This window comes from Morus notabilis, unplaced genomic scaffold (assembly GCF_000414095.1).
Source record: "Morus notabilis unplaced genomic scaffold, ASM41409v2 Scaffold2202, whole genome shotgun sequence".
NCBI classification, from domain to species: domain Eukaryota; kingdom Viridiplantae; phylum Streptophyta; class Magnoliopsida; order Rosales; family Moraceae; genus Morus; species Morus notabilis.
Genome location: NW_010358156.1, coordinates 92,504 through 117,373, shown reverse-complemented (window position 1 = coordinate 117,373; position 24,870 = coordinate 92,504). Strand labels below are relative to the sequence as shown.

The following is a 24,870-nucleotide window of genomic DNA, read 5'->3' as shown; positions in this document are numbered from 1 at the left end:
TTCTAGAAAATGTTTCTGTTGACGTCAGAAAACGACTGAGATTGTGTATTTACACGTTACTTGAGTTACCATGAAACAAAGACAGCAATGGAAAAGGCACGGGAAAATAAGAAGTATGACGTGATGGCCATCCCATAATGATGTGATTTTCCAAGAAAACTAACGTCCAAAATCATCTGAATTTCTTTTTTTTTTTTTTTTAAAAGTCAACAGCCCTTTGGTTTGGATGTTACATGCACCTTACTATTATGTAGGGGGGAAAAAAAAGAATTAAGAGGACTTGGAAAGCTTGCTGACATAAGAGATTAAAAACGTTTGAAACTAGATAAAGGTTTTCATGTACTAATTTTTTTCCCCTTTGCTGAAGGGTTTTTATATAGTTAAAACGCCCCAAATTCAACTCTAACAACATAGTAGTCATATATGCACGCTCCACCTTTTAAGAAGCTAAATTGCACTATATTTTGAATGTAAGTGATCTCAAACGATCAAGCAAATCTGCACATGCACGATAAATGGAAATTTACACTTTCATTTCAAAGACAAGCTGGAGAATGATAGTCAATCAATTATTTATCCCCCATTTTCTTTTTATGGTAGTGTTCTTTTTTCTTTTTCTTTTTTTTCCTTCTTAGAAATAAAATGAGAAGTCTTTGACGAAGCAGTCTCAATTTTGTAAGTGGGGGAATGAGAAAAATCAGTACATGGTGAACTTTGCTTTAGTCTTCTCGAACACTTGTTCAGCAATAACAGCACCAGTTCCATCAGCTTTCTTGATCTCCATGTTAGCCTTCTGATAATGTCCAGTGCCTCTCAATGCATCTGCAATGAAATCGTCAAATCCGATCGCAATAGCAGCTTCGGCTTTGGCTCCATAAACCAGCCTCTGTTTCGAAAGGGGTTGAGACAATGAAAGTGTCAGAAATATTGTTGTTAGAACTGCTAAAAGGTAATGGACACAAGACTACGAATGAAGGTTTTAAATAAGACCTTAATTCTTGAGAGGTGGATAGCACCAAAGCACATTGGACATGGCTCACAAGATGCATAGATTTCACAGTCTGCGAGCTCAATTTGATTGAGCTTTTTGCAAGCCTGCAATAAAATACACCCACAAAACATGGTATCAGCAACAAGAGAAGGGATCAAAAGAAGAAACTAAAGAGAATTTCCTCAATAATTTTCTAATAACAGGCAACACCATGAGAGAAATCTATCACTCAATATAAAATGAAAACTTGAGCAACTAATTTTTGAGTTCCTGATAACAAGATACAACTCCATATAATTTCATACAATACAAGATCAATATACTTGGAAACTTAATGCAGAAACCAATTATAAAAATAAAACTCCATAAGGACTTGAACAAGAAGCAATATCTAACAAAATTCTAACAAAGATTTTCTTTCCTTTTCTTTTCCTTTTTTCCCTAGAAAGTTTAGATTTAGATAGTTTCTTAGCCTAACCTCTCTTATAGCAGCGACTTCTGCGTGGGCAGTAGGATCAGTGTTTCTCAAAACCATGTTGTGACAACTCACTACAACTTCATCATTCCTAACAACGACCGCGCCAAATGGACCTCCATCTCCACAGTCAACTCCTTTGTAAGCTTCTTCCACTGCTTGTGTCAAGAATTTGTGGTCTCTGTCCTGCACAACTAATTAACATTCAAAAGAGATTAAAAAAGGCACTACAATTGTGAATGATCAGCTCTGATAATTTTGCAAATTGCTCTGTTTTATAACAAAAGACAAAGCAAATAATGAGATGTTAGAGTTATGGATTTAGCATTTACCATCTTGGTGACCGGGAAATGCAGACGCCACGGAGATGGTACCGTCTTTTGCCTCCACAACTGCAGAAAGTAAGACAGATCATCAATTTTTTCTACAATCTATGGGAAAATATAACCAATTAGCCAAGGAACTATAAATTTCGTGATCTGACATTTATCTGAAAAAAAAAGAACCTAAAAAAAACTTAATCTTTTATTTTACCGATTTAAATTTTAAATTTTAAATTTTAAATTTTAAATTTTTGTAGTTAAAAATTTTTAAAAAAATATTATATTTAACCTTTTATACTGTAATTACTTTTAAAAAATTTCACATCTCAATTTAAATTAAAAAGTTAAATCTCCGAAGATTGTCCAACCATTTAAATTTGGAATTTCTCATCCTGTTTATTCGATCGATATCCCGGTGAAGAAAAATAATTACTTCCAGGAATTGGAAGAGAACAAACAATTTACAATAAATCAAGTCAGATCCCGAGGCAAAAACGCAGAAATCGGAAGTGAAAACAGACCCCAAAACGCATCAAATTCAGCAAAGATTCACAACAACAAAAAAAAGTGCTGAAAAAACGAGGCTTTGACAATCATAACATACGGATCTCGGAAAATTCCTCCCAAAGACAAACTCATCATCATAGTTTGAACACAAATTAATTACCAAATAACTTGCGAAAAGAAAATGAAGTGCGTTGCCAAAGAAAATTACAAAGAAAAAAGGTAATAAAAATGATGATCAAGACTCAAGAGCTGTACCATTAGCGTCCTCCATGATTGGGAATCGAGAAAATGGGTGAGAAAAGAGAGAGAGAGAGAGAGAGAGAGAGAGAGGAGAAGAGTGAAATGGAACGAGAAGAGCTGGTCCACGAATTTTACACTAACTTATATGTGTGTATATATTTATATATGTGTGTGTTGGGGGTTATGTGAAGAGCTAGAAAGAACCGTGCGAAAAAGAGTTTTGAGAGAGAAAGGAAGAAATGACGTGTAGAAAGGTGTTAGACAAATGGGAATCTTACGGTTGATTGACTCTCTTTCTCTATATTTCCCTCTCTCTTTTTTTTATTATTTTTATTTTTATGCCATGTTCATGTGGTGGTACAAGAAAATCAAAATTTTGACCCGAAAAAACAAAATAAAAATAGCTGGTGGTTATTTACCTGAAAGAATGAATTTAATTTTGGGTTTGGATGGAAAATTTCCTTTTGCAGAGTTATTTTGAAAAAATAAAAAATAAAATGGGAAAAAATTTATGATTTGGGTTTATTAAATGTTGCCACATAATTTTCAATTATTTTGGGTTTGGATGGAAAATTTCCTTTTGCAGAGTTATTTTGAAAAAAATAAAAAATAAAATGGGAAAAACTTTATGATTGGGTATATTAAATATTGCCACATAATTTTCAATTAGTGTTTTTGTTTTCTTTAAAAAGAAACAATTAATTCATTCTTCTTATTGTTTATTAAAAGATATTGCGGACCAACTACCAGCCGTTTGTGTGTGTTTAAGAGTTATTATTTCAAATTTACAATCGAGATTAATATACGATTCACACAATGTGGACGGTTCCTATAAAACTGGCACATATACATATATTTTTCAAGCATAATAGTATTAGTATCTTGACATTCCTTGACCCGATTGATTATCCTTTTAATTTTCCGTAATCTCTTCCCTCCATTATTGTAAATAATATATATTTTTTAGCATATTCTGAAGACGACATTAAGATGAGTAAATAAACTACATGACGATTCCCCATATACTCTTCAAAAGTTATTATGATATTAGCATATGATTTTGTGGATGACCATCATCTCCGATTTTTAACTAAGTTTATGTTTATGTGCCTCCTATCCCCGAAATTTTAAACTTACTCAACTTAAAAAGGGAAATAGTAAAAAAATATGCCAATATGAAAAATTTAAGAAAGTATATAAGCCAATTTTTAGTTATAAAAATTAATAGACCATAACTTGTCAAGTTATAGTTCATAACCAGATAAGTTATGGACAAACTTGTCAAGTTATGGTTCATAGTCAGACAAGTTATGGACAATTATAGACAATAACTTGTCAAGTTATGGTTCATAACCAGACAAGTTATGGACGAAAACAGTAATTTGACCTATTTATTAACTTATGTAAACTATTAACCTATTAATTTTAATTCATCTCAAGTCTTGACTTATTTCTCTCTTTCTCCCACTTAAAAATTTGGCAACCGAGTACAAAAAACTTTGGCACGGTCTAATAAGTATTAGCCCCACCAAATATAACACATGCTAAGTGTTTGCATTTCATTACTATTAGTTGACGTATAAAACTTTTCATTTATTCGTCACAAGTAATAATAGTGGAATTTTAATCTTTTTTTTTTTTTTTTTAAAAATCTCATTTTTACAAACTTTAAAGTCTAACAATTATCACAAAAAAGTATACACAACATTTAAAATAGCTTTTAAGTGTTAAATATTAGAGAACAAATCTAAAGTACATGTGACATACGTCATTTTCATTTGTACCAACTACAACACATATTAGAATTTATATTGACGATGGTCTCAAAATTTAAAAAAGAAAACACTGTTTAGAGACTCAATTGTCAAGATTTTTAAATTAAAGATCCAAGTGCCAAAATGTAAAAGTTTAGGTATCAAAGATAGTAACAAGCCCTTAATTGTATACGTTCTATAAGTTTCTTGGTATTACACAATAATTTCTGATAACTTTTTATGATAAGCAGATACAATTGATAATGTTCCAACATTTTTTCTTTGATAAACACCATTGATAATTTCTGATATTTTCCAATAGATAGTGGGAAGAATCTTCTATGATAGACACCATAGATAATTTTAATGTTCTAGTAGACAGTGGGAACAATGAACAATCTCTGCTTTCACTAGCTTCGCTTTTATTCTTATAGCTAGGAACTTTCGTGAGAGTGTAACGCGTGATCAAGGGCCTTCTAGTGGAGAGAAGTCTCAAAAGCTGAAAACGTTTTTAATTTGAGAAATCACCAACTAGGAAGCAACTTGGTAAGGCTCAAAACACCAAATTGAGAAAGACAAGCTCCACAAGCAATACCGATTTAGAACCCCAAACAACTATTTGTATGTTACTCAAAAACGTATTTGCTTCAACAGTATTAAAAGAAATCATCCTAAAAACGACAACATATTAGGTTATAATGGTTTTGCAGTTTACACAAATATTAACCCAAAACAACTATGTCAGCGTGTTAATCAAGTATATCTATTTGCTTCAACAGTATTATTTTGAGAAGATCAGAAGTTTGAAGCTCAAAGGAATTATCAACTGGTACTTCGGATCGCCGCTGACAATTTGCATATTAGACAGAGCACTAGGCCGATCAGTGTACTAAGATGGTCTCTCAATAGATGATCGAATAGGAAAACACTTGGCTAAGAGACTGGTTTGAAACAGTATTGTTCATACAGTTTTCTTAAATCAAAGCTTTAAGGGAAAATATTTAAATCTCTTGCTTACTAAATGTTCCAAAATTGTTGTCCAAAATACTCAAAAATTCATAAAATAACTAAACATTAAATGAGACAGACATCCACACTGATACCATATAATGTCAAAAAAACCTAATGTGAAAACAAGGCTGTTAAAACAACCCATTGCTGATATGGGCTTCAACAGCAGCGAAAAATTCTCTAGCCTCACTTCTTCTTGCCACCCTTGGCAGCATCTGAAGCCTTACTCTGAACCAAAAGTTGAGGGAGGAAAAATAGTAAGCATCATAAGCAAAATAAAACAAAGTCGCATCTCAATCTTTTCACAAAGGGAATAAAATCTGCCTACCTTCTTAACACCACGGATCTTCTTGGCTCTGTTCTTTCGCTCTTTCATCTGCTTCCTTGACTTTTCTACCTTGGTGTCAAGTCCATTCTGCCATTTCATGACAAACTTTGGTTAGGGATGAGGAGATAACCAAAGGAAGAAAACAATTAAACACTGATGACCTGCATGACTAAAAGGTAAAGAGGGGAGAAAATGAAACCATCCTTATGAACGTAACACAAACCAATGATCCAAATGATAAATGATCTAGTGACCTTAACTTTGCTCACACACAAAACAAAAGAAGATCCTTTATGCTTACTAAGGTAACGTCTGTTTGTTCCACAAAATTCAGAATTAAGCGAGAAAGAAGTACTTCCAGTTGCCTGTGCTACACAGCACAGAAGAGCAGTTTTTACCCAAAAGAGACATACAACAGTTTTTTCCATGCTTAAACATGGAAAAAACAGGACATGTTACTACTTCATTGGATCTGTGCGACTATATCAGATTATCAATTCCTTTAATCTGCATAAAATGACATATTCACCTAAATTTCCTATTTTCATAAAATATCATATTCAGCTAAATTATAAGAGCAACAATGGTTAACATATTGGATACATGTGTATAGAGAATTCACGTTCCTAGTCCTTAAAGAAAAGGGGAAAGCACAATTATCCGAAATCACACATATAATGAATGAAAAAAGAATGAGGAAAAAAAAGAAAACAAAATTTACTTGCAGAACATTCTAAGAAACATGGAAAACAATGGATTCCACAATACAAAATTTGACCCAAAAAATAATAATTAAGCAATCATTTGAAGTATACAAAGCATTAACTAAAAATATATGAAGGATAACTACCACAAGAATTAGCAGTATTTTACCATAACAGCTAAATAAATCACGATAGCGCAAAACATATGTTAGATTGAGGGGCTTTGAACCAAAACATTCCAAACAAAGAGAGGAGTAAACGAGTAAAGATACAAAAAAGAAAAAGTACCTAAACAAACATGCTTAAACCTACTAAGGAGAAATAATTGTGTAACCCATAAAAGTTTGTGTACCTAACAATCGGCAAAAAATTTCAACTTACCCTGATGAGCCTGTACTTTGGCTCGTATTTCTTAGCGTTCTCAACAGTATCATAAATCAACCCAAAGCCAGTAGATTTCCCACCACCAAAGTGAGTCCGGAACTTGAAGACGAAGATTGAGTTGGGGTCTTTCACCTCATACATTCTTGCAAGCTTCTCCTTCAGTTCAGCCTTCAAGCCAATAAATACAAAATACGAAATCAATTAAATTACTGAATAAAAAAAGAAAACACGAAGTAGCGGGACTATACTGATAATTCATCGTGTCATAATTTGAAAACACAAATACCTTGGAAACATTGGGTCTTCCTGGGTGAAGAACATCAATGACCTGCGATTAACAGAGAAGAAAAACATATCACTTAATTGAAGAACATACTAATCAGGCTTTAATTCACAGAAACACAGAGCAGGCAACAAAAATATCAGAAAGCTGTTGCTAAGAAAATAAGGTCATTCTCATTGTATGATGACAGATGAATTCCAAAAGAAAAAATCAAACTAAGGGAAAAAAGGGATAAACTTAAGCACATTTTGGTATCTGAGACACCTTCCTAGCTAAAATATGTAATTTTAATAGAGACAAAAATCAAAATAACCTAGTTTTAGCGCTTTCATTTGCTTTTTCAAAACCATGTTATATCACACTAGATCTGATCACTGTTATCGATATCTTAACACTATAAATTTTGGTAACGGAGAAAAAGAAAAAAACAGAACAAATATGAAAAAGGATCGAGTTCAACAAATTCTTAGGAAGAAGATATTCCACAAGAAAAATTGACAAAATCCAAACTTGAAATCTTACTACATCAATACATGAGAGACTAGCAGACCTATAATAGAAGAAAGGAAGACATTTTCCGTCAAAATCATGTCTCCTGATTCGCTGGTTGCCGAGAAAATGAAAGAAATTAAGGGAAAACGAGAATCGGATACTCACGAATTGCTTTCTGGAGAGAAGCCTGTTGGTCATGAACTTTCTGGTACGAATGGTCACTGCCTTGTCCGCCATTGCTGGTGAAATCAGCTAGCCACGGAAGAGCTCGATTAAGCACAGAGGAGAGTAGGAGGCGCGAACGGTTATGGTAGCTCAGGCAGAAAGAACTGGAGAAGAAAAAAACCCTACCTTTTTATAGCATTAGGGTTTACAAAATATGATGCCCTAGGACTCTGCGACAGAGGCTGGCAATTGGATTGCTTTTGGGCCTTCTAGTTGGATCGTGAACTGGACTAAAACCTATAGGCCCTAATAAATTTATGAGCTATTTTGTCTTTTGGGCAATTTGGGCTTTTCAAACATTGATCCTAAAAGGAAATTTTATTTACACCTAAAGGCATGACTAAAATGACATTTTATTTAGATTAAATTCGAGCTTTGTTACATTATAAATAATTATATCTAATTTTTTTATTATAATAAAAAAAATTTATATATAAGTCACATATAAACTTGAATTAAAAATTTAAATCAATAAACTAAACGGCTCTGAAATGTGTTTCTGATTTCTGTGAACCCAATTTCCAACACTCAATGCGAAAGAATAAAAAACCTACCTGACTGCCTCAAACTCCTTTCTTCTCAATGGATTCTTTCGACTCCCCTCTGCCTCTCTTACTCCCTCAAAGAAGCAATAGCATACACCTGTTTATCTTGTTTTCTTCTTTTGTCTTATTATTTTTTGTTTCGTTTTTTATTTTCAGTCACTTCCCTTGGACATCTTCATTGTTATGTAAATAGTTCTCATAATGTTTTGCCATTCTACCAAAACCAATTTGTTGAAGAAATAATGAAAATTTTCAACCTGGGAAGAGAAAAAACACAAAACAAAATGTAATCTAAAGTATTTACAATTTTCTTTTTCTTTTTCAATTGGTTTGTTTCCATTTGACCAAAACCATTGCAGCCCAACAGAGGAAAGCAAGAAGCTTCCCACCACACAAACTGAGAATGCAAAACCCACCTCAAGAAGAAATTGCAGGCAATAACATGTTTTTCAGAATACATGAGAGAATCACAAAAGAAAATTAATGAAATTATATAAACCGTTTATGTGCAAGGTTATAATTGTAATAAAAAGTTTTTTTTTTTTTTTTTAAATGGGGTGCCTTCATAATAAAATTTTATAATCCTAAATAGCAAATTTATTATGAAATTAAATTAAGTAAATAACATATTTTAAAAATATTTGAAGTAAATAATTTACATAATAGAAAAATCTTTATTTATGTGAAAAAAATTATTTTAACATTCGTAAACAAAAAATTTAAGTAAGAAATTTTTCTTTTACTAATCATAAACGAAACGTTTATAGAATAAACAATATTTTAAATAAATTTAAATATGTTATTCACTTAATTTAATTTCATAAATATATTATTTACTACGTTCGCTCAATTTTCAATTATGAAGCTTAAAAAGTTTTGAATTGTGTACATTCACGTTGCTCATGATAAAATTACTCGTGATGTGTAAATAGCTCATAATAAAAATAAATAAATAAAGGTTTTATCATATTTGCTGCTACTTTTAAGATTATCTTCAATGTTAATATTAATGTCAATTATATATTTAGCATATAAATTTATGATATAGTATGTTATTTTCAATTTTGTGTAAATGTATAATGCTATTTGAAACGTTAAATCTAATTTTTCTTATAATTATTAAACTTTAAAAATTGTAAAATTAAACTTTTATTTATAAAATAATTAGAACATGTAAAAGTTACATTGATTATATGAAATGTCAAATTTCTCATATGTTATATTTAGTGAAAAATTTATCACAAAATATAACATATAAGAAATTTAACGCAGCAAATAATATTACATTAGAGAGTATTTTTTGTACTCAAATATTAAATTTATAATTGGTACATTAATTATAATATTATATATATTAGAGATGCTCTAAGATATTTTTGCTGAATTTTTTGAACACGTGAAAATTTTTACTGGATACTCTATAATTTTGATTAAAAAATGAGGATTAATTTTCAATTTTGACTAAGAAGTGTCACGTGCCATTCGATTTAATCACGTGACACGCATAATACGACATCCAAATTACAATCTACGTGAAAACACATCTAAGATGTCTAGCCACAACTCTACGGTCTTTACCATCTCTGAAATCTGACCAGAGAAAATCCTCGCCGTCGCACACACCACTATTCGCTCCTAAAATATCAATCGAAACATTCCTTTCCAATTCCATAAAATCCCAAATTTCCTTCTTCATTCCACTAAATCCATGGCGTCGGCTTCGTTGCTTCTCGAAGCGAACCCATCGAAATGGACGCAAAGCTTCCCAATTCCACTGTCTGCTCCTCCTCTTCCTCGTCCGCGTTCCTACAATCACGACCTCGCCAGGTCTAGCTCTTCCAGGTTCACGGGAATCATAAAGCTCCGCCATGGCTCCTCCAAGCTCAGCGTCAAATGTTTCTTCGCCGCCAAGAAGAACCAATCTATCGACTCCGAGAAGGTTCCCGAAGAAAACAGAGCGAATCCGTTTGAGGTTGTCGCGAGCACGATAATGAAGGCCCTAAAGGCGCTGAAGAAGCCCGCGATTGCGGTGGTTTTGCTAGGGTTGCTGCTCATGTACGACCCGAACACGGCGTTGGCCGCCTCTGGCGGGCGGATGGGCGGGAAGTCGTTCTCGTCGCGTTCGCCGGCGGCTTCATCGTCGAGGAGTTACTCGGTGCCGCGGACGTCGGGGCCGGGGTTTTCCTATTCGGTGCCGTACTATGCGCCGTCGCCGTTTGGGTTTGGCGGCGGGGTTTATGTGGGGCCGGCGGTCGGAGTGGGCGCCGGGTCGAGTTTCTTCCTGATATTGATGGGCTTCGCGGCATTTGTTCTGGTTTCGGGGTTTCTTTCGGATCGGTCTGAGGATAGCGTGCTTACTGCTACTGAAAAAACCAGCGTTCTCAAGGTTCAGGTATGGTGAAAAAATGATTTTTTTTTTCTCTCTTTTTTGTGAAATATGTCTGGTTGATGAATTTTTGGGAGTATTTTTTTCTTGGAATTGCTTGGAATTTTCTCAATTTAGCATAAACAATGTTACTGAAATGCGAAATGTGGGAACATTTTACCTTATATTGCATTCGTTCCTATGCAATTTAATTGTTTGGATTCAGAACTGAAGATATTGGCACCCTTTTCGAAAAAAAAAAAAAAACTGCTTATTATGATTTAAGAAATGAAGATAATGGCACCCTTTTGGAAAAGAATGCTATGCTAGTAGTCATTGAGTCAGGTAAACCTGCTTGAGGTTTTTGGTTGAATGCTAACGCTGCAGTTCAAACTTTACAGGAGCTTTTCTTTTCCTCCTAATTATATATCTACGAAGACATTATTCTAAGATGTCCTCAAAATACGTGTCTTTGTAGGTTGGATTGTTGGGCATGGGGCGAGCACTTCAAAGGGATCTTAATCGGATTGCTGAAACTGCAGATACCTCCACCCCTGAGGGCTTAAGCTATGTGTTGACAGGTGAAGTTTCTAATTGAGTACAATAATTCACTTGTTTTTCTTTGGTTAACATTTCGTTTTCCTATAATGTCTAATGTGGATGTTGTTTGAGTCAGGTTGTAACCATTTGTTTTGGTCCACAATGACTTGAAAGTATTTGGTTGGAACGTGCAAAATTTTTTTTTTTTTTTGACAAAAAAAAAATCTTAAATGTAGCCACTCTTAGCGTCATAGAATTTTTTTTTTTTTTTTTACCTTTGTCTATTATGAGGCAATTTTTAGGCAGTGGTTTTCTTTTAAAAAAAAAATTTTAAATGTATTCCTTTTTTTTGGTATTTTTAATGGGGAACTTTTGGTTGCAGAGACAACACTAGCCTTGCTTCGGCACCCTGACTACTGCATTTCTGGTTATTCATCTGTAAGTTTGATACCATCTCCGAAATTCTTGACTACTGTTCCTTGTGAGATGCATTTAGCTTTCCTCTGATGCCAATACAGTCTCATATGACATGTAATATGACAAAAAGATAAGGGGTGATCTAGAAGAGTGAATAATGACAACTAATACAAGCACATTTGACGGCTTATAGAGACACTGAGTAACTGATGCTCTTATTTTCTCCTACATTGTTATGTGGACCAGTTGCTCTTAACAATTTAGTTCAAGTTCAATTTGTCTTTGGCAACACGTGTTTCTTTTGTTGCATCAGTGTTTTCTAAATTCTCTGCATAATCATTTATAGATCTATGCTATGCCAACTATGTTATTCCTTTTATGGTGGGATCTTTTGATAGTTAATACATTGCATGTAAAATAAATTATATGACTAAGCTTACCCATTAGCAGTATTGAAGGCGTAAGTCACTTCTGATGTGCCTGTAGGTGGATATAAAGCGGAGCATGGAGGATGGAGAGAAACGTTTCAATCAACTTTCTATTGAAGAGCGGGGCAAATTTGATGAAGAGACGCTTGTTAATGTGAACAACATAAAAAGGCAAAGCACAACAAGCCAGAGGGCTAGTGGATTTAGCAACGAGTATATAGTGGTAAGTTTCCATTGAAGATGGCTTTATTTCAAATTAAATTGTGACATATGTCGATCGATAGTGTGATGTTTTGGTTGTTGAACTTGTCTGTTTCTAGTTGACTAGTTGATTGCATTGTCATTATTCCAATCGCATGCAAAATTTCTTCAAGATGTGAATTTATTGTGAGGGTAATTATTTACTCAAATATTCCATGTGCTGCGCATCTTCACTGGCGACAAATTGATTCTCTGCTTAATGATTAGATCTCTATTCCTCACTCTTGGAGGGTGGGACTGCAAACGAAGTTAGCCTAAATACATGTTAGGGCCCATTAATTTAGCTAGAACTCAACCTTGCAAAACCGGCTTGCAAGGTGTGGGGACCCAAAGGCTTATAACCCCGATATGTGGGACTTTTAAGTATCTAACATAATATTTGTATAATCACATCTGAAACTTGATTATTTGAAGATGCCCTTCCCCGAACTGAACTATTTCAAAATTTTGAAAAACTAGAGTCATGACTGCTTTGGTAGTTTAGGAGTTTCACAAGGAATAGAAATGATGTTCACTCCTTTTTTTCATTTCATGATTTTCTATTAGATTTCAATTTTGGTGGCTGCTGAAGGAGTGCATAAGATGCCTGTTATCAATGGTGGTCGGGACTTGAAGGAAGCCTTGCAAAAGCTTGGCTCTATTCCCTCCCACAAAATACTTGTAAGAAGGAACTTTCTCTCATTATGATTACGAATATTTTCCTCTATCATTCATGTTGACTGGATAAATATATTCTTCTGTTTTCTGCAGGCAGTAGAAGTTTTGTGGACCCCGCAGAATGAAAATGACACTCTTTCAGAGCGTGAACTACTTGAAGATTACCCTCTTCTCAGGCCTCTGTAAGAGTACATGCAGCTCTTTTGCACCATGCATCATTCGAATTGGATCGGCAATTTGTAAAGCAAAATTGTGTATAGTATATAGAAATTATAATACCAGCCTACAATCTGATTAGAGTTCACTCTTGACTTCTGGATAAAAAGGACAGAGCACCATGTTGTGAATTACAGTTTTGATAGCAGTGAGCTTGACTTGGTAAATGGGTCTGATCCCTCTCTTCTTTTTCCTCTTGGAAAGGACATTACTTTTTTTAATTACCATTAAAGCATTACCTCCCTTTTTTTTCGCTCGTCTGCCTAACTTTTGTTTTTGGAGGTTCTTTCAGTTAGACTCTCCACGCACCGAGGGTTACAATCACGGTTTTCATTTTGGCCTATTGATATTGACAGCATTGGTGCGTAATTGATCCTCCTTTCCCCCCTCCAAATCTTGACACTGTAGAAGAAACTAGAGTCTTTCAGAAGAAATAATACAATTCGACTTGCTGTCACCTCTTTTCAACATCTTCCGGTTTCATTCACAATTAAGATCATCTTTAGAGAATAGGAAGGGCAAAAAAAACTACTGGTAGACACAATTCTTAACTCTGGTAGACACAATTTCCATCTAGTTTTGTTAAACTACGGCCTAATTCATTTTACCGATTCGAATTTTGCTACAGTAAAAAGCTTTCAGAAACAGTCACATTTAACTTTTTTACTATAATAAAAGACTATCACGTAAAGTTACATTTCAACTCGAATTAAAAATTTGAATCAACAAATTAAATGGACTCTACATATAATTTTAAAATTAAGCTGTGGTGGGAGTTTTTTTTCTTTTTTTTTTTTGTTTTTTTTCCCCTTTTTATACCTTACCATAGATTGTTATAGATTGTTAGTAACTGATTTCCCTGATCCTGTGAAGTTCATCTGTCAAATTAGTTAATCTCTTCCGCAGATAACCAGTGACCACACGAAGAACATTCTTTTGAGGTGAATTGGGCAAGTTCGCTGAAACTCAAATCACAATGGTTCAAGGAAAAGGCTCTTGATATTTTTGGTTCTGTTGGGTGAGTTGTCCTAGAGTACTAAAATGTCTGGTTTTCGTCTACTTATTTATTACAATCTTAGACGAAGGTGAGTCTAGCTAGAAAAGCCAAATCTAGTTAGGAGTGTGAAAAGAACAAGGGACGGTGCTGACCAAGCGTCCGGAAGCAGTGTCGTTTTCATCTATTGTGGAGTAATGCCTAACACTCCCTGCTCCTTTGGATGTGGGAGAACATCATTCTCCATGCCGTCTATTTGTTCCTTTTTGAGATGAAATAGGGAAAAGAAAATATATATCTCAAACCACTAACGTAGTTTTTGATGCTTTCTTGATAAGCCTGGTTCGTGAACTGCACCGACCTAGATAGACTTCAGAATTGGGTCCAGTTCTAAATTACTAGCATATTATTGGTCTGTTTGGTCAGTGATTTTAAATTTAAATTTAAATTTTGTGAGATAGTCATTGGTGAGAGCTTTTTTTATTCAAATTTTCATGAGAGAAAAGTGTTGTAACAGAATCAGCATTATAGATTCAAATGCGTGAAACAAACCGGCTCTATAATTCTAAAGTTTCATCAGATTTTGTTCTTTTTGGTGTCTTTACCTCTTACTCTTAATGGTGACTTTTTTCATCTTTAAAACATGGGAATTGTCTGGAAATTACAGAAAGTATACATTCCATTTATTGTTAAATGCCATAAAACTATTTTTGATGCTAGTTGACTTTGTAGAATGCTAGGTTTACTTTCAGTTATATGCCACGGAAAGTTACATTTGACTGGAATCGGATGCAAAAGATGTGAAAGCAGAATATCTTCCCACTGTGAGACTTTTATTGCAACTTGTTGAATCAACTATATGGGTGGAATGTCGTATGAATATTCTAATTCTGGCGATACAGATTATGGATTTTTCAAGCAAAAAGAAGCATGAATAAGTTAAGAAATTTTTTTTTTTTTTTTTGTGATAATTTTTGGTGGGACCTTGGAATTGGGGTTATTTCATGCTTTTATTTTTTCTAGGCTTCATTCAACATGGAAAATGGTTGTCTTTCAATGCAACACCTCCGAAAAAAGTTGTGGAAAAACTTCCTCTTATGTAGTACAAATTACACTAATTCTCTTGTGGAAAAATCCAATATTATTGCGAGGGGAAAATTTCTCTCTTTGTGACTAATTTCTCTACTTTAGAAAGTCTACTATAGGTATAGTCACTAAATGGCAAGCATACTTTTATATGCTATTGTCCATAACAAGAAAGAAACTTCACACACACAATCATTGTCTCTGGACAAGTAGATTGGGGACTTTATTTATTTGAGAAAAGTAAAACATGCAAACTTTTTCTATCATTTAAAAGTGCCTCACACACACACACACACATCACTATTCAATTTGCATATGCTTGTGCTTTTGCTTCCATGATAGTGCTCTTTGTATATGACAACTAAAACTGGCTTTTTTTTAAGATCACCTCTTTTATCTATAAAAGATTGTTAAATTGTGTGCAAGCTTCACTGGCTGGAGATCCACTGATTGAGAATCTTAACTTACTTTGAGATATTAATAATTAGAGAAAATCATAATAGCCGTTATTTTTCATCATCTTATTATTTATGCTATTAAAATATATTCTAATAGAATATGAAACGTATTCTAATAAAATACGAGTTCATACCATATAATTAATGGCAGAAATAAAATAGTTATTTATTAGTTATCAACACAAGTATTCCACTAAACTTTTTTTTTTCTGATAGAATTTATGGAGATCAAATAACAAACATCTCACAATTAATCCTTTCCATTTCCGTATTATTATTATTATTATTTTCACAAGGAGAATGGTCTTCGACGCGTATTGACTAATGATTTGATGTCAACTTAAGTAATTCGGATAAAACAGTTCATATTGGTGATCTAACCAATGAATAATCAAATTCTCTTGTACTCAAACTTCTGGTTTATTTCAACTCGTGACGCATCCATAGAATGAATTTCCTATACTTATAGAAAAAAAAAAAAGAATGAATATTCTAATCAAAGTTGGCAATTTTAATACTATTTGAGAGAGTCAGAGAGGTGATCATTCAATGCCCGGCAAACGAAATCATGCATGAGATTAAAATGAAAATAAACTTAAAAGCAATAGTAGGCACGAAAGTATGATTTTCCTACTTTGACATCAACATTTCAAATTAATAATGACTGATGACTGATTTGCTCTTTGTTTAATTTCGGCCCATTGCACAACTCGCACAATCTAATGCCAGACCACTTGGTGGGAAAAGTGAATTAGATGAGATTTGGATGATCATTGATGTCAATCTCAAAGTCAACGTAAGTGAGTTAATATTGTGGACCATTCTATATCTTTTGTACCATCGATTCCACTACAATTTTTTTAGGGTTGAAATCCTTAGTAGGAGCTTTTTTAGTAAGAAAATACTATTGGTAGTACATGTTTTTTTATATTAAACTTAATCAAAATCATATTAAAATAAAAAAATATATATAGAGAATCTGATAAAAAATCTGACAGTCTAAAACAATATTATACCCTTCTTTTTCTTGCCTACTCATGCCTACCAAAAAAAAATCCCAATATATTAAAATATATAAGAGAAATGGTAAGCCAGCAGATTCTAAGTCGATCAGGATGCATGGAACATCATTTCTTTCGGTGGCCCATACAATACAATGCGTGGTCTGTGGAAAAACACCCCCCATGATTGACATAAAGTATGGGGGCCTACTCAAACCTTTGAATTCAAGATCTCATTGGCCAGCTACAACTTACATGCCAAATAATTCACTGCATCATGATCCCATCTCTAGTCTTTCTTAAACAACTCTCTCTCTCTCTCTCAATCAAAAGCACCAATCAATACATCCTACAAAAAGATGCTCCAACTCTATTTTTAGTATAGTAAATTAAAGGCAAATGCATCATCGACCAGAACTCCTAGGAAACAAGAACTTTACACTTGTAAAATTTAATAATGCTCAAGTGACAACACCGACGCGCTATTACATATTTAGTCCTGTAGTCAAACAAGTTGATGAAATATTATTCTTATGGTTAGTTCTTCGATATGTATGTGTGTGTGAGAGAGAGATGTATAATTGAAGAAGCAAAACGAAGGTGATTTTTCATACTAGATGGTCAAAAAAGAAAAGGGCTGGACTTAATTGTACAGCCTCTATACGTGTGTGGAAAATTTATAAAAGAATCCGAAATAGTGCCTCACAAGTTTAATTTATATGTCAACAGCATCTACCGGGAGAGAAACTGTTCTGTGAAGAGAATGAGTGAATAGCGAGCCTGTGTGTAAACTCTTGGCATTGACCATATCCTCAGCATTAGGAGAAGACTCCATCGCCGCGCATTTTCGGGCCCTTTGGGTCTCCGAACCGGGGCTGCTCTTATTGACATTGTTGTCGCGGTAATCGGAACTCATGAATTGGCTGCTGTCATAAGCAGAAGATTGGAAGACGACTCCGTTGTTTTCTCCTAGTGTGTTTAATACCAGAGACGACAAAAACCCATTGTCTAATCTGTGTTCTGTATTTCCATTGTTTGAAGAGTTTGAGACAAGTCCTAACTGATGATCTTTGAGCTCTCTCAGTTCCATCTGATGCTTTGCTTTGAGCCATCTTAGTCCCTGCACCATTCCCTTCTCATGATTGTCTGAGAGCTCATTATGAGTTGAAGAGATTGAGGATAAAGAATGAGAACCTGATAAGTTTCTGAAAGAACCTCTAGCACTGGTCTCAATATTGTTATCCAATTTGATCTCCTTCTGGGCCTTTGTTGTGACTATTGATTGATCTATTTTCTCATCTTCTTCATCTGAATGGCTCTGTCCAGAGCCAACCGAACTGAGTTCTCTACTTTCGTGATGATCCGATTCATCAGCCTGGTATGTGATCTCCTCGAAACGACCGTGCATTGAGGCACATCCATGTCTACAACACTGACCAACATTGTTGGAACTGACGGCGGGGTTATTTGCCAGAAACGACAGTAAAGAACCGCCAGACGTATGGTTGGAAGCACAGTTGTGGCATAAGTTCTGATTACCAAAGTGGGGTGTTTCTACTACGCCTGGACCAGTTTGCCAATCGGGTACTAAGGAAGCAATTTCACCATCTATCATGTCTGCTATTCTGGTGACATCCTGATCAGTGATGTCCAGCTCCGCAACCATTTCAGTCGCAACACTGAATGCTGTATCGTTTTCAATGTCGAACGGGAAATAGATGTTTCGAATGCGGCCTGCAATGATATGGTTATACATTTGCTAAAATTGATTTGCCTAATGAACAAAAATGTCAAGAATTCACAAAAAACATAGGTAACCAAACCTTCTTTGTCTGAAATTCTAAGCCTTAAAAAGATGCCACCGTCATCTCTCCTTTTTCCTTTGATACTTATGCCAGCCTCTTCACAATGTTCATCATCATGATGCTCGAAAAGTTCAATTCCACTTGCTTCAAGCTCAACAGGTTGATACCCCCATTCGTTTTGGTCCTGAAAAGCATAACCATTCAAGTATCCATTGCTAAAGGAACTGCTGGTTCTTTGAAGCTCAAGTAAAGGCCGCCTAAGGAGAGGACCTAAGTTATCAAGCTCTTCCCCATAATAATCTACTGGTCTCAAATCGTATTCAGAATCCTCCATTTGGAGAAAAGGGTCGTTCAAGAGCTCTCTCGCCGAGAGCCTAAGAGATACTGTTGCCAAGCACTTCTCAACAAATTGTCTCACTTCTGGATCCTTCACTTTGTATAACGCATCTGGTTTTTTGCCCTAAACAATCAATGAATGTCAAATGGAATTTAGTTGTTCCATTTTTAAAAATGAATAAGTAAAACATGTGAAAAAGCAGAGAATAAGTTCTTACAGACATAACTTTCTTGTAGATCTGAGCGGGATGATTGCATTCACTATATGGATATTCAAAAGTGACCATTTCCAAAATGCACATCCCAAACGAATAAATATCAACTAATTCATTGTATGCCTCTTCATACACTTCAGGAGCCATGAATTCAGGTGTCCCTATCAAGCAATAAAAATAAACAAAAACCCCAAAGAACATTTTAACTTCTTTAATCTTGAAAATTTACTCTAACCCAGAATTTGCAGCATCATATTTCAGAATGAGAAATCAGATTCATGAAATTGCAAATCAGTTACCAACACAGTGAGCAGCATGAGATTTCCTGAGAATTGCTGCTAGGCCAAGATCACCAATCTTCACTTCTCCTTGGTTCCCATTGACAAAGATATTGTCACACTTGAGATCTCTGTGGATCACAGGAGGGTCACGGCTGTGAAGATAGAGAAGCCCTCTCAAGATCTGCCTACACCAGTGCTTCACCGCTCTTATGTTAACTCTCTTGTGCTTTAACCTGTACCTATTATTAGTCATAAGTAACAAAAATAAGAAATGCAAAACACCCACATAGCAAAATGATAAAAGAAAAGAAAAAAAAAGTTGGTGAAAATTCATGGAATGCGATGCATACTGTCTTAAAGTTCCAGAAGTGAACATTTCAGTGACAAAATTGATGTTCCTATTTGAAGTATCAACCCAAGAAGTGTAGAACTTCATAATGTTCTTGTGCTTCAATGTCTTTAGGAGATGAATCTCACAATAAAGCCTCTCAAGATCTTCAGAACTTTGAAGGAAATCATAAAGCTTGACCTGGTTCCAAGCAACCTCGATCCCTTCATACTCATCAAATGCTCTATAACTGCAAAATAAACCAATCAGCAAAAAAGATAAATCCACCAATATCCCATCATCAAAATCTCACAAAACTTCTCAATAGAGCTTAAATTTGGAGAAATCTGAAATGGGTCGGCAAGAAAAACAGAAAAAATGTGATCTTGATTTCATACACTATCTTTGAAGCTCCTTTGCCGAGAATTTCATTGTACTGCCAAAAAAAAAAAAGAAAAAAAAAGACACCAAATCAAACTCACCAAACATGATGATAATAACAAGATAACAAAAGCAAGAGCGGGAAAGAGAAAGATAGAGGGAGAAAGAGAGGTGTTACTCTGCCATATCTGCCCGTTGGATCAACCTCAACAAACTCAGAGTCATCCATTCTTAAATGTTGTTCCTCACTTTTTTGCTCTTTTCTTTTTTTCTTTCTTTGTTTTTCGATAGATTTCCCGTTATGGCTCTTCTTCCGTTCTGACACGAACACTCAGAAACACCCAAGAGCCCAAGAGTGAGAGAGACCCGATTTATCATACAAAAAAATAATATTTTTTTCTTCCACAGAGTTTTACAGACAAAAGAGAGATAAAAAAGAACTAATGATAAAAAAACATATTTTTTTTCTTTTTGGTAAGGAATAGAAATGAATTATTACTCACACCAAAGACGTAGAGAGAGAGGTGAGTTAATAAATAAGAAAAGGTTTTTCTGTAACTCTTTTGGTTTGGCACATTTTCTAGAGATACAAACAGAACCACCCACCCCCAGAGATCATGACAAATAGAGAGAGAGAGAGAGAGAGAGAGAGAGAGGAGAGAGAAACTCTCCCAAGCTCTGTTTGTAGTTTATTGAAGACCTGCAAATTTTGTGTAAAATAACTGATATCGAACATGGGTCCCACTCGAGATTCATGCTCAAACTGGACATGGGTGAGTCACGACTCATGACCCCAGAACTTGTATAAAGCTATGAGCTTTTTCTTTTAAAAAATAAATGGTTATTCTTTTGTAATAAAATTCAATAAAAAATTTAAATTTAAGTTATAATTTTATTTAAGTTTATATTTTTTTTAGTTTTAATTTTATTTAATTTTATTTAATTTTATTCAAGTTACAACTTTAACTCAAATTTAACTTAAAAATTACACTCAAATTACACTTTAAAAGAACAACTCTTAAGACACCGATACGCTAATACATTATGTTAAGCTTTTTTAATTAAGTCAGTATAAAATTACGTAAAAATTAAAAAATATGTATGTTTAATAGATAAAAAAATTTAATCTATTAATATGCTTTAGAGAATCTTTTTAAAGATAAATAGTTTATTTATTTACACTCAAACTTAAAAAAAGTTTGAACTCAATTTATAATTTTATTCAAGTTTATATTTTTTTAGTAAAATTTAAGTTTGAATTTGAGTTTTAACTTGAGTTTATGGCTAAAATCTGAGTTCAAATTCTCCCTTTAATTTAAGTTCATAAACTCAAATTCAAGTTAATAAACAATATTTTTTCTATTATTAAAAACACCAAAATTTTTTCGTTTTAATTCTGATTGAGATTATTTATTTTTCTATGATTTCACAATAAATAGACGAATAAAACATCACCCATATACCCTATTAAAAGAGTTTTTATTAAAATACTATCTAAATACAAATTTAAGTTTTGATCCATCTAAATACAAATTCAAATGGATTCTCAATTTAAACCGTAACTCAAAATTTGCACATCCAAACACAAATTCAAATTAGAGTCTCAACTCAAATCATACTTAAATACACCTTAAATCAAATCAATATCTGAACTCAAGTCACCCTAACTTAACAAATCTTTTTTGTTTTAGTTTTTTATTTTATTTTTATTTATTGTGTGTGATAGAATAGATGATGAAAGCATATTGTCATCGAATGAAATGACTAAGGGCTCGTTTAGCTCGTTGATTTAAGCTTTTAATTTGAGTTGAGATGTGATTTTATGTGAGAGTTTTTTACTATAATAAAAAAGTTAGATGTGACTGTTTTTAAAAGCTTTTTACTATAGTAAAACTTGAATTCTAAACTCAAATCGGTGAAATAAACGGGGCATAACAATCTTTCCGAAGAAATGATTAACAATTAGTTTTTACCCTTGTTTATTTACTCATGCAATTATTACAAAAAATATCCCGTAAACAAATACTTTTTGTAGTAAAAAATAGTCAGTCAAATTTAAAAAAGATAAAGACACAATTACGAATTACCTTTAGTTTTTTAAATAATTTGTAGTGATAATCAACGAGAATATTCAAATTTAAAAGGATAAAGACGCAATTACCTTTAGTATTTTACATATTTTTTTGTCTTCTTAAATACAAGATGAAAACTCTCGTTTTACTTGGGACACACATGTATAATTTTGTGATTATTGCTTTACCTTGAAGAAAGGCGAAAGACTAATCGGTGCAGAATTTCATTTTTTTTCAATGACCAATGTTAGGAAAACTGCAAAAAAAAAATCATTATAATTATTAGTACAATACCCATAACTTGCAATTCGAGTCTTTCTTGGCTTCAAAAAAAAAAAAAAAAATCTAGGTATGCCTGGCTTCTATTTTGCAAGCGACCTAACTTATACTTTGTTCAAAATAAAGAAAATATGAAAAATAATGATTATTTCACTGCCTTTGCTATTAAGATCTTGATATTAAGCTCAAGAGTTAGAATCTTTTATAGCCCGTTTGGTTGAAGGATTCGTTCTTTGATTAGAATTATGATTCATAGTTCGTTACAATATTTTTTCTCACAAAAAATACACGTAAATCAAAAATGGTTATAATCTCATAGTTCTAATCCATAAACTAAACGGGCTCTTTATTCTCAATTTTAAGATAAGATAAAAAATCTTTTCAAGAGCATAATTTGGGACATCATTATAAAGCAAGAGTAACTTCTTGTAATAGTTAAAAGTCGACAAAAAAACAAGAGAAACCTAATCCTCTTTTTTATCCCTTTTTTATATCTAGCAACCCAATCCTTTACTAGAGAGAAAAAGGTGTAAATCGTGACCTTTATTTTGTTCCAATGGACTAGTACTAAATAATACAGCACTTGTAGCATGGATGATAATGATTAAAAATACATATAAAAAAATATAGGTTGTTCTTTAATGTTAAATAAACAGATGATAAAAGAATGATTCACCTTTTTTTTTTCCATCTTTATTTCCTCATGTGGCCGTACACATATAGTACTACTATTGCTTTGATGATGAAAGGCGGCAATTAGGTGGGCAAATAAATAGGATGAAAATGAGAATTGTTAGTTATTCCTTAAAAAAATAATAATAACAAATTTTAGCTAAAGAGAAAATGATCTTTTTCCTGTGTATTTGCTCATTCAAGTGAACAGTAAGAATAATTAACCTACCGTTTGAGATGGATAGGCGGCAACTTTTTCTTTTCCTTTGTTTTCTTATCTTATTTCACACGTAACATATTCAAAATTTTTTGGGTAATGGTTGAAACAACTGTTCTAATATAATATGGGCTGTTATATTTTTATTAAATATAATATTTTTATTTTGAGGTGATTTGGGTGCGTTTGGTGCAAGAATCCGTGTCATGATTCGGATTATAGTTCGTAGCTCATTACAGTATTTTCTCTCACAAAAAACACACGTAAATCGAGAATAATTCTGAATCCAACAACCAAGAATAATTATGAATCATAAACAGATATAACATCGGATTTTCAAAGCACGCTTTAGGAAATTTATCATTTCCAATCACCTGCTAATTTGTCATTGAACCTTGTACAAACTTATCTAGACTAATTACTTTTTTGTTTCTTAGCTGAAATAATTTTTCTAATTCAGTGGGATGAAGTCCTCGTTGTAGACCACTGAAGCTTCTTACAATGAGCATATACAAGACAGAATTAAAATAAAAAAAAAAAAAAAAAAAAAAAAAAAAGAAGAAGAAGAGAGAAATGGGGTTGTTTAGATTAGGAGACAATGAGAAAAATAGAAAAATAGAAAATGCTAGTAGAATAATATTGCTGACTAGAGTTTGAAAGGCTAATATAAAAAGAGAACTTTGTTTCTAGAAGAAAAAACCCTTGTAGTAATATGAGAAATCTGAATTACTACAATCTATGGAAGAAGGACACAATCGGAAACTAAACCGTTTTGCCTCGATTCCTATTCGGCACAACAAAAAGTTCTTCAAGTAACTAGAAAGAAAGAAAGAAAAAAGAAAAAGGAACAATGATTTTTCTCATCGAACTATAGTTGTACAGATGTATATTTTATGGTATGGTTTGAAAAAATACCCACCAATAAGACAGTTTTGACGCCAGATCTTAATAAACTAATTCTTTTAAATTATTATACTTTATTTATTACGATATAATTTTGATTTAATCTAATAATTAAAAACTGTCTTGAATTAATTATATCTATCGGTTAAAAAATGTGCCCTGAAAATATTGTATTTCTTTTCTACTTGCTAAAAAATTCTCCACATTTTCTTCAGATTTTGCTGGCCATTTCCACGGTTAATAACAAGTTTTTATTTTTGTTTTTTTAATTCCCACGTATTAATCAACTAAAGTTACAATGTCCTTACACTATCCGGATAAGGTTATCCTAAAGTGAACTTATTTTTTATTTTTTTATTTGCTTATCAAACGCAATTGTGTTTGATATTAGTGCTGAAATTTTAGACGGGTCAACTGCGACCGTCCGAAAAAATTAAATTTGAGCCTGACACCTGAACCTGCCTGGCCGAGCATGAAAATACCCTTGGACAGGCCGCGGGCTTGGTTTTGGCTGCCCAAGCCCGCCCGAATTGCCCGAAAAAAATATATTTTTTATTATATTTTTTAATTTTTTTAATATTGTATATATATATATATTATATAATATACTATTATTTATTAATTGTATTTGTATATAAATAATTATTAAGTTATTTTGTATTAAAATTATATAAAAACTAAAATCAACACACACTA

The 24,870-nt window shown here is 33.3% G+C and overlaps 4 protein-coding genes across 5 annotated transcripts; 1 reads left to right on the top strand and 3 right to left on the bottom strand.

The window, feature by feature from the left end:
- Positions 1 to 333: 333 nt before the first annotated feature.
- On the bottom strand, positions 334 to 2,775 carry LOC21389618 (guanine deaminase). Its single transcript, XM_010091970.2, has 5 exons — positions 2,552 to 2,775; positions 1,799 to 1,858; positions 1,470 to 1,660; positions 991 to 1,095; positions 334 to 886 (listed from the first exon to the last, which is right to left on the bottom strand). Exons 1-5 carry the CDS (start codon positions 2,565 to 2,567, stop codon positions 698 to 700), a joined length of 561 nt encoding a protein of 186 aa, XP_010090272.1. The 5' UTR covers positions 2,568 to 2,775; the 3' UTR covers positions 334 to 697.
- Positions 2,776 to 5,200: 2,425 nt separating this feature from the next.
- Positions 5,201 to 7,831, bottom strand: LOC21389617 (40S ribosomal protein S24-1). Its single transcript, XM_024161551.1, has 5 exons — positions 7,658 to 7,831; positions 7,004 to 7,045; positions 6,715 to 6,885; positions 5,630 to 5,716; positions 5,201 to 5,529 (listed from the first exon to the last, which is right to left on the bottom strand). Exons 1-5 carry the CDS (start codon positions 7,727 to 7,729, stop codon positions 5,488 to 5,490), a joined length of 414 nt encoding a protein of 137 aa, XP_024017319.1. The 5' UTR covers positions 7,730 to 7,831; the 3' UTR covers positions 5,201 to 5,487.
- Positions 7,832 to 9,826: 1,995 nt separating this feature from the next.
- LOC21389616 lies at positions 9,827 to 13,370 on the top strand. Its single transcript, XM_024161557.1, has 6 exons — positions 9,827 to 10,654; positions 11,106 to 11,208; positions 11,550 to 11,605; positions 12,071 to 12,235; positions 12,820 to 12,933; positions 13,024 to 13,370. Exons 1-6 carry the CDS (start codon positions 9,971 to 9,973, stop codon positions 13,114 to 13,116), a joined length of 1,215 nt encoding a protein of 404 aa, XP_024017325.1. The 5' UTR covers positions 9,827 to 9,970; the 3' UTR covers positions 13,117 to 13,370.
- A 3,736-nt stretch (positions 13,371 to 17,106) lies between these two features.
- On the bottom strand, positions 17,107 to 20,661 carry LOC21389615 (probable serine/threonine-protein kinase WNK9). Of its 2 annotated transcripts, none has more exons than XM_024161562.1 (7): positions 20,210 to 20,661; positions 20,049 to 20,086; positions 19,673 to 19,900; positions 19,341 to 19,561; positions 19,054 to 19,202; positions 18,509 to 18,950; positions 17,107 to 18,419 (listed from the first exon to the last, which is right to left on the bottom strand). In XM_024161562.1, the coding sequence occupies exons 1-7, from the start codon at positions 20,258 to 20,260 to the stop codon at positions 17,401 to 17,403; spliced, it is 2,148 nt and encodes a 715-aa protein (XP_024017330.1). In that variant the 5' UTR covers positions 20,261 to 20,661; the 3' UTR covers positions 17,107 to 17,400. The 2 variants fall into 2 exon arrangements, with proteins under 2 accessions (XP_024017330.1, XP_010090269.1); XM_010091967.2 differs by having other exon boundaries at positions 17,109 to 18,419; positions 19,045 to 19,202; positions 20,210 to 20,660.
- Positions 20,662 to 24,870: the final 4,209 nt, after the last annotated feature.

Coding starts and splice junctions, on each gene's coding strand:
- LOC21389615 (XM_010091967.2), bottom strand. CDS start 20,260: ATGGATGACTCTGAGTTTGTTGAGGTTGATCCAACGGGCAGATATGGC. Junction 20,087..20,209: donor CAACGGGCAGATATGGCAGA/GTAACACCTCTC, acceptor TTTTTTTGGCAG/TACAATGAAATTCTCGGCAA. Junction 18,951..19,044: donor TCTACAAGAAAGTTATGTCT/GTAAGAACTTAT, acceptor TTGATTGTTTAG/GGCAAAAAACCAGATGCGTT.
- LOC21389617 (XM_024161551.1), bottom strand. CDS start 7,729: ATGGCGGACAAGGCAGTGACCATTCGTACCAGAAAGTTCATGACCAAC. Junction 7,046..7,657: donor TTCTCTCCAGAAAGCAATTC/GTGAGTATCCGA, acceptor TGTTAATCGCAG/GTCATTGATGTTCTTCACCC. Junction 6,886..7,003: donor GAAGACCCAATGTTTCCAAG/GTATTTGTGTTT, acceptor ATTGGCTTGAAG/GCTGAACTGAAGGAGAAGCT.
- LOC21389616 (XM_024161557.1), top strand. CDS start 9,971: ATGGCGTCGGCTTCGTTGCTTCTCGAAGCGAACCCATCGAAATGGACG. Junction 12,236..12,819: donor TTAGCAACGAGTATATAGTG/GTAAGTTTCCAT, acceptor ATTTTCTATTAG/ATTTCAATTTTGGTGGCTGC. Junction 12,934..13,023: donor TTCCCTCCCACAAAATACTT/GTAAGAAGGAAC, acceptor TGTTTTCTGCAG/GCAGTAGAAGTTTTGTGGAC.
- LOC21389618 (XM_010091970.2), bottom strand. Junction 1,096..1,469: donor AAGTCGCTGCTATAAGAGAG/GTTAGGCTAAGA, acceptor ATTTTATTGCAG/GCTTGCAAAAAGCTCAATCA. Junction 887..990: donor TCCACCTCTCAAGAATTAAG/GTCTTATTTAAA, acceptor CTTTCGAAACAG/AGGCTGGTTTATGGAGCCAA.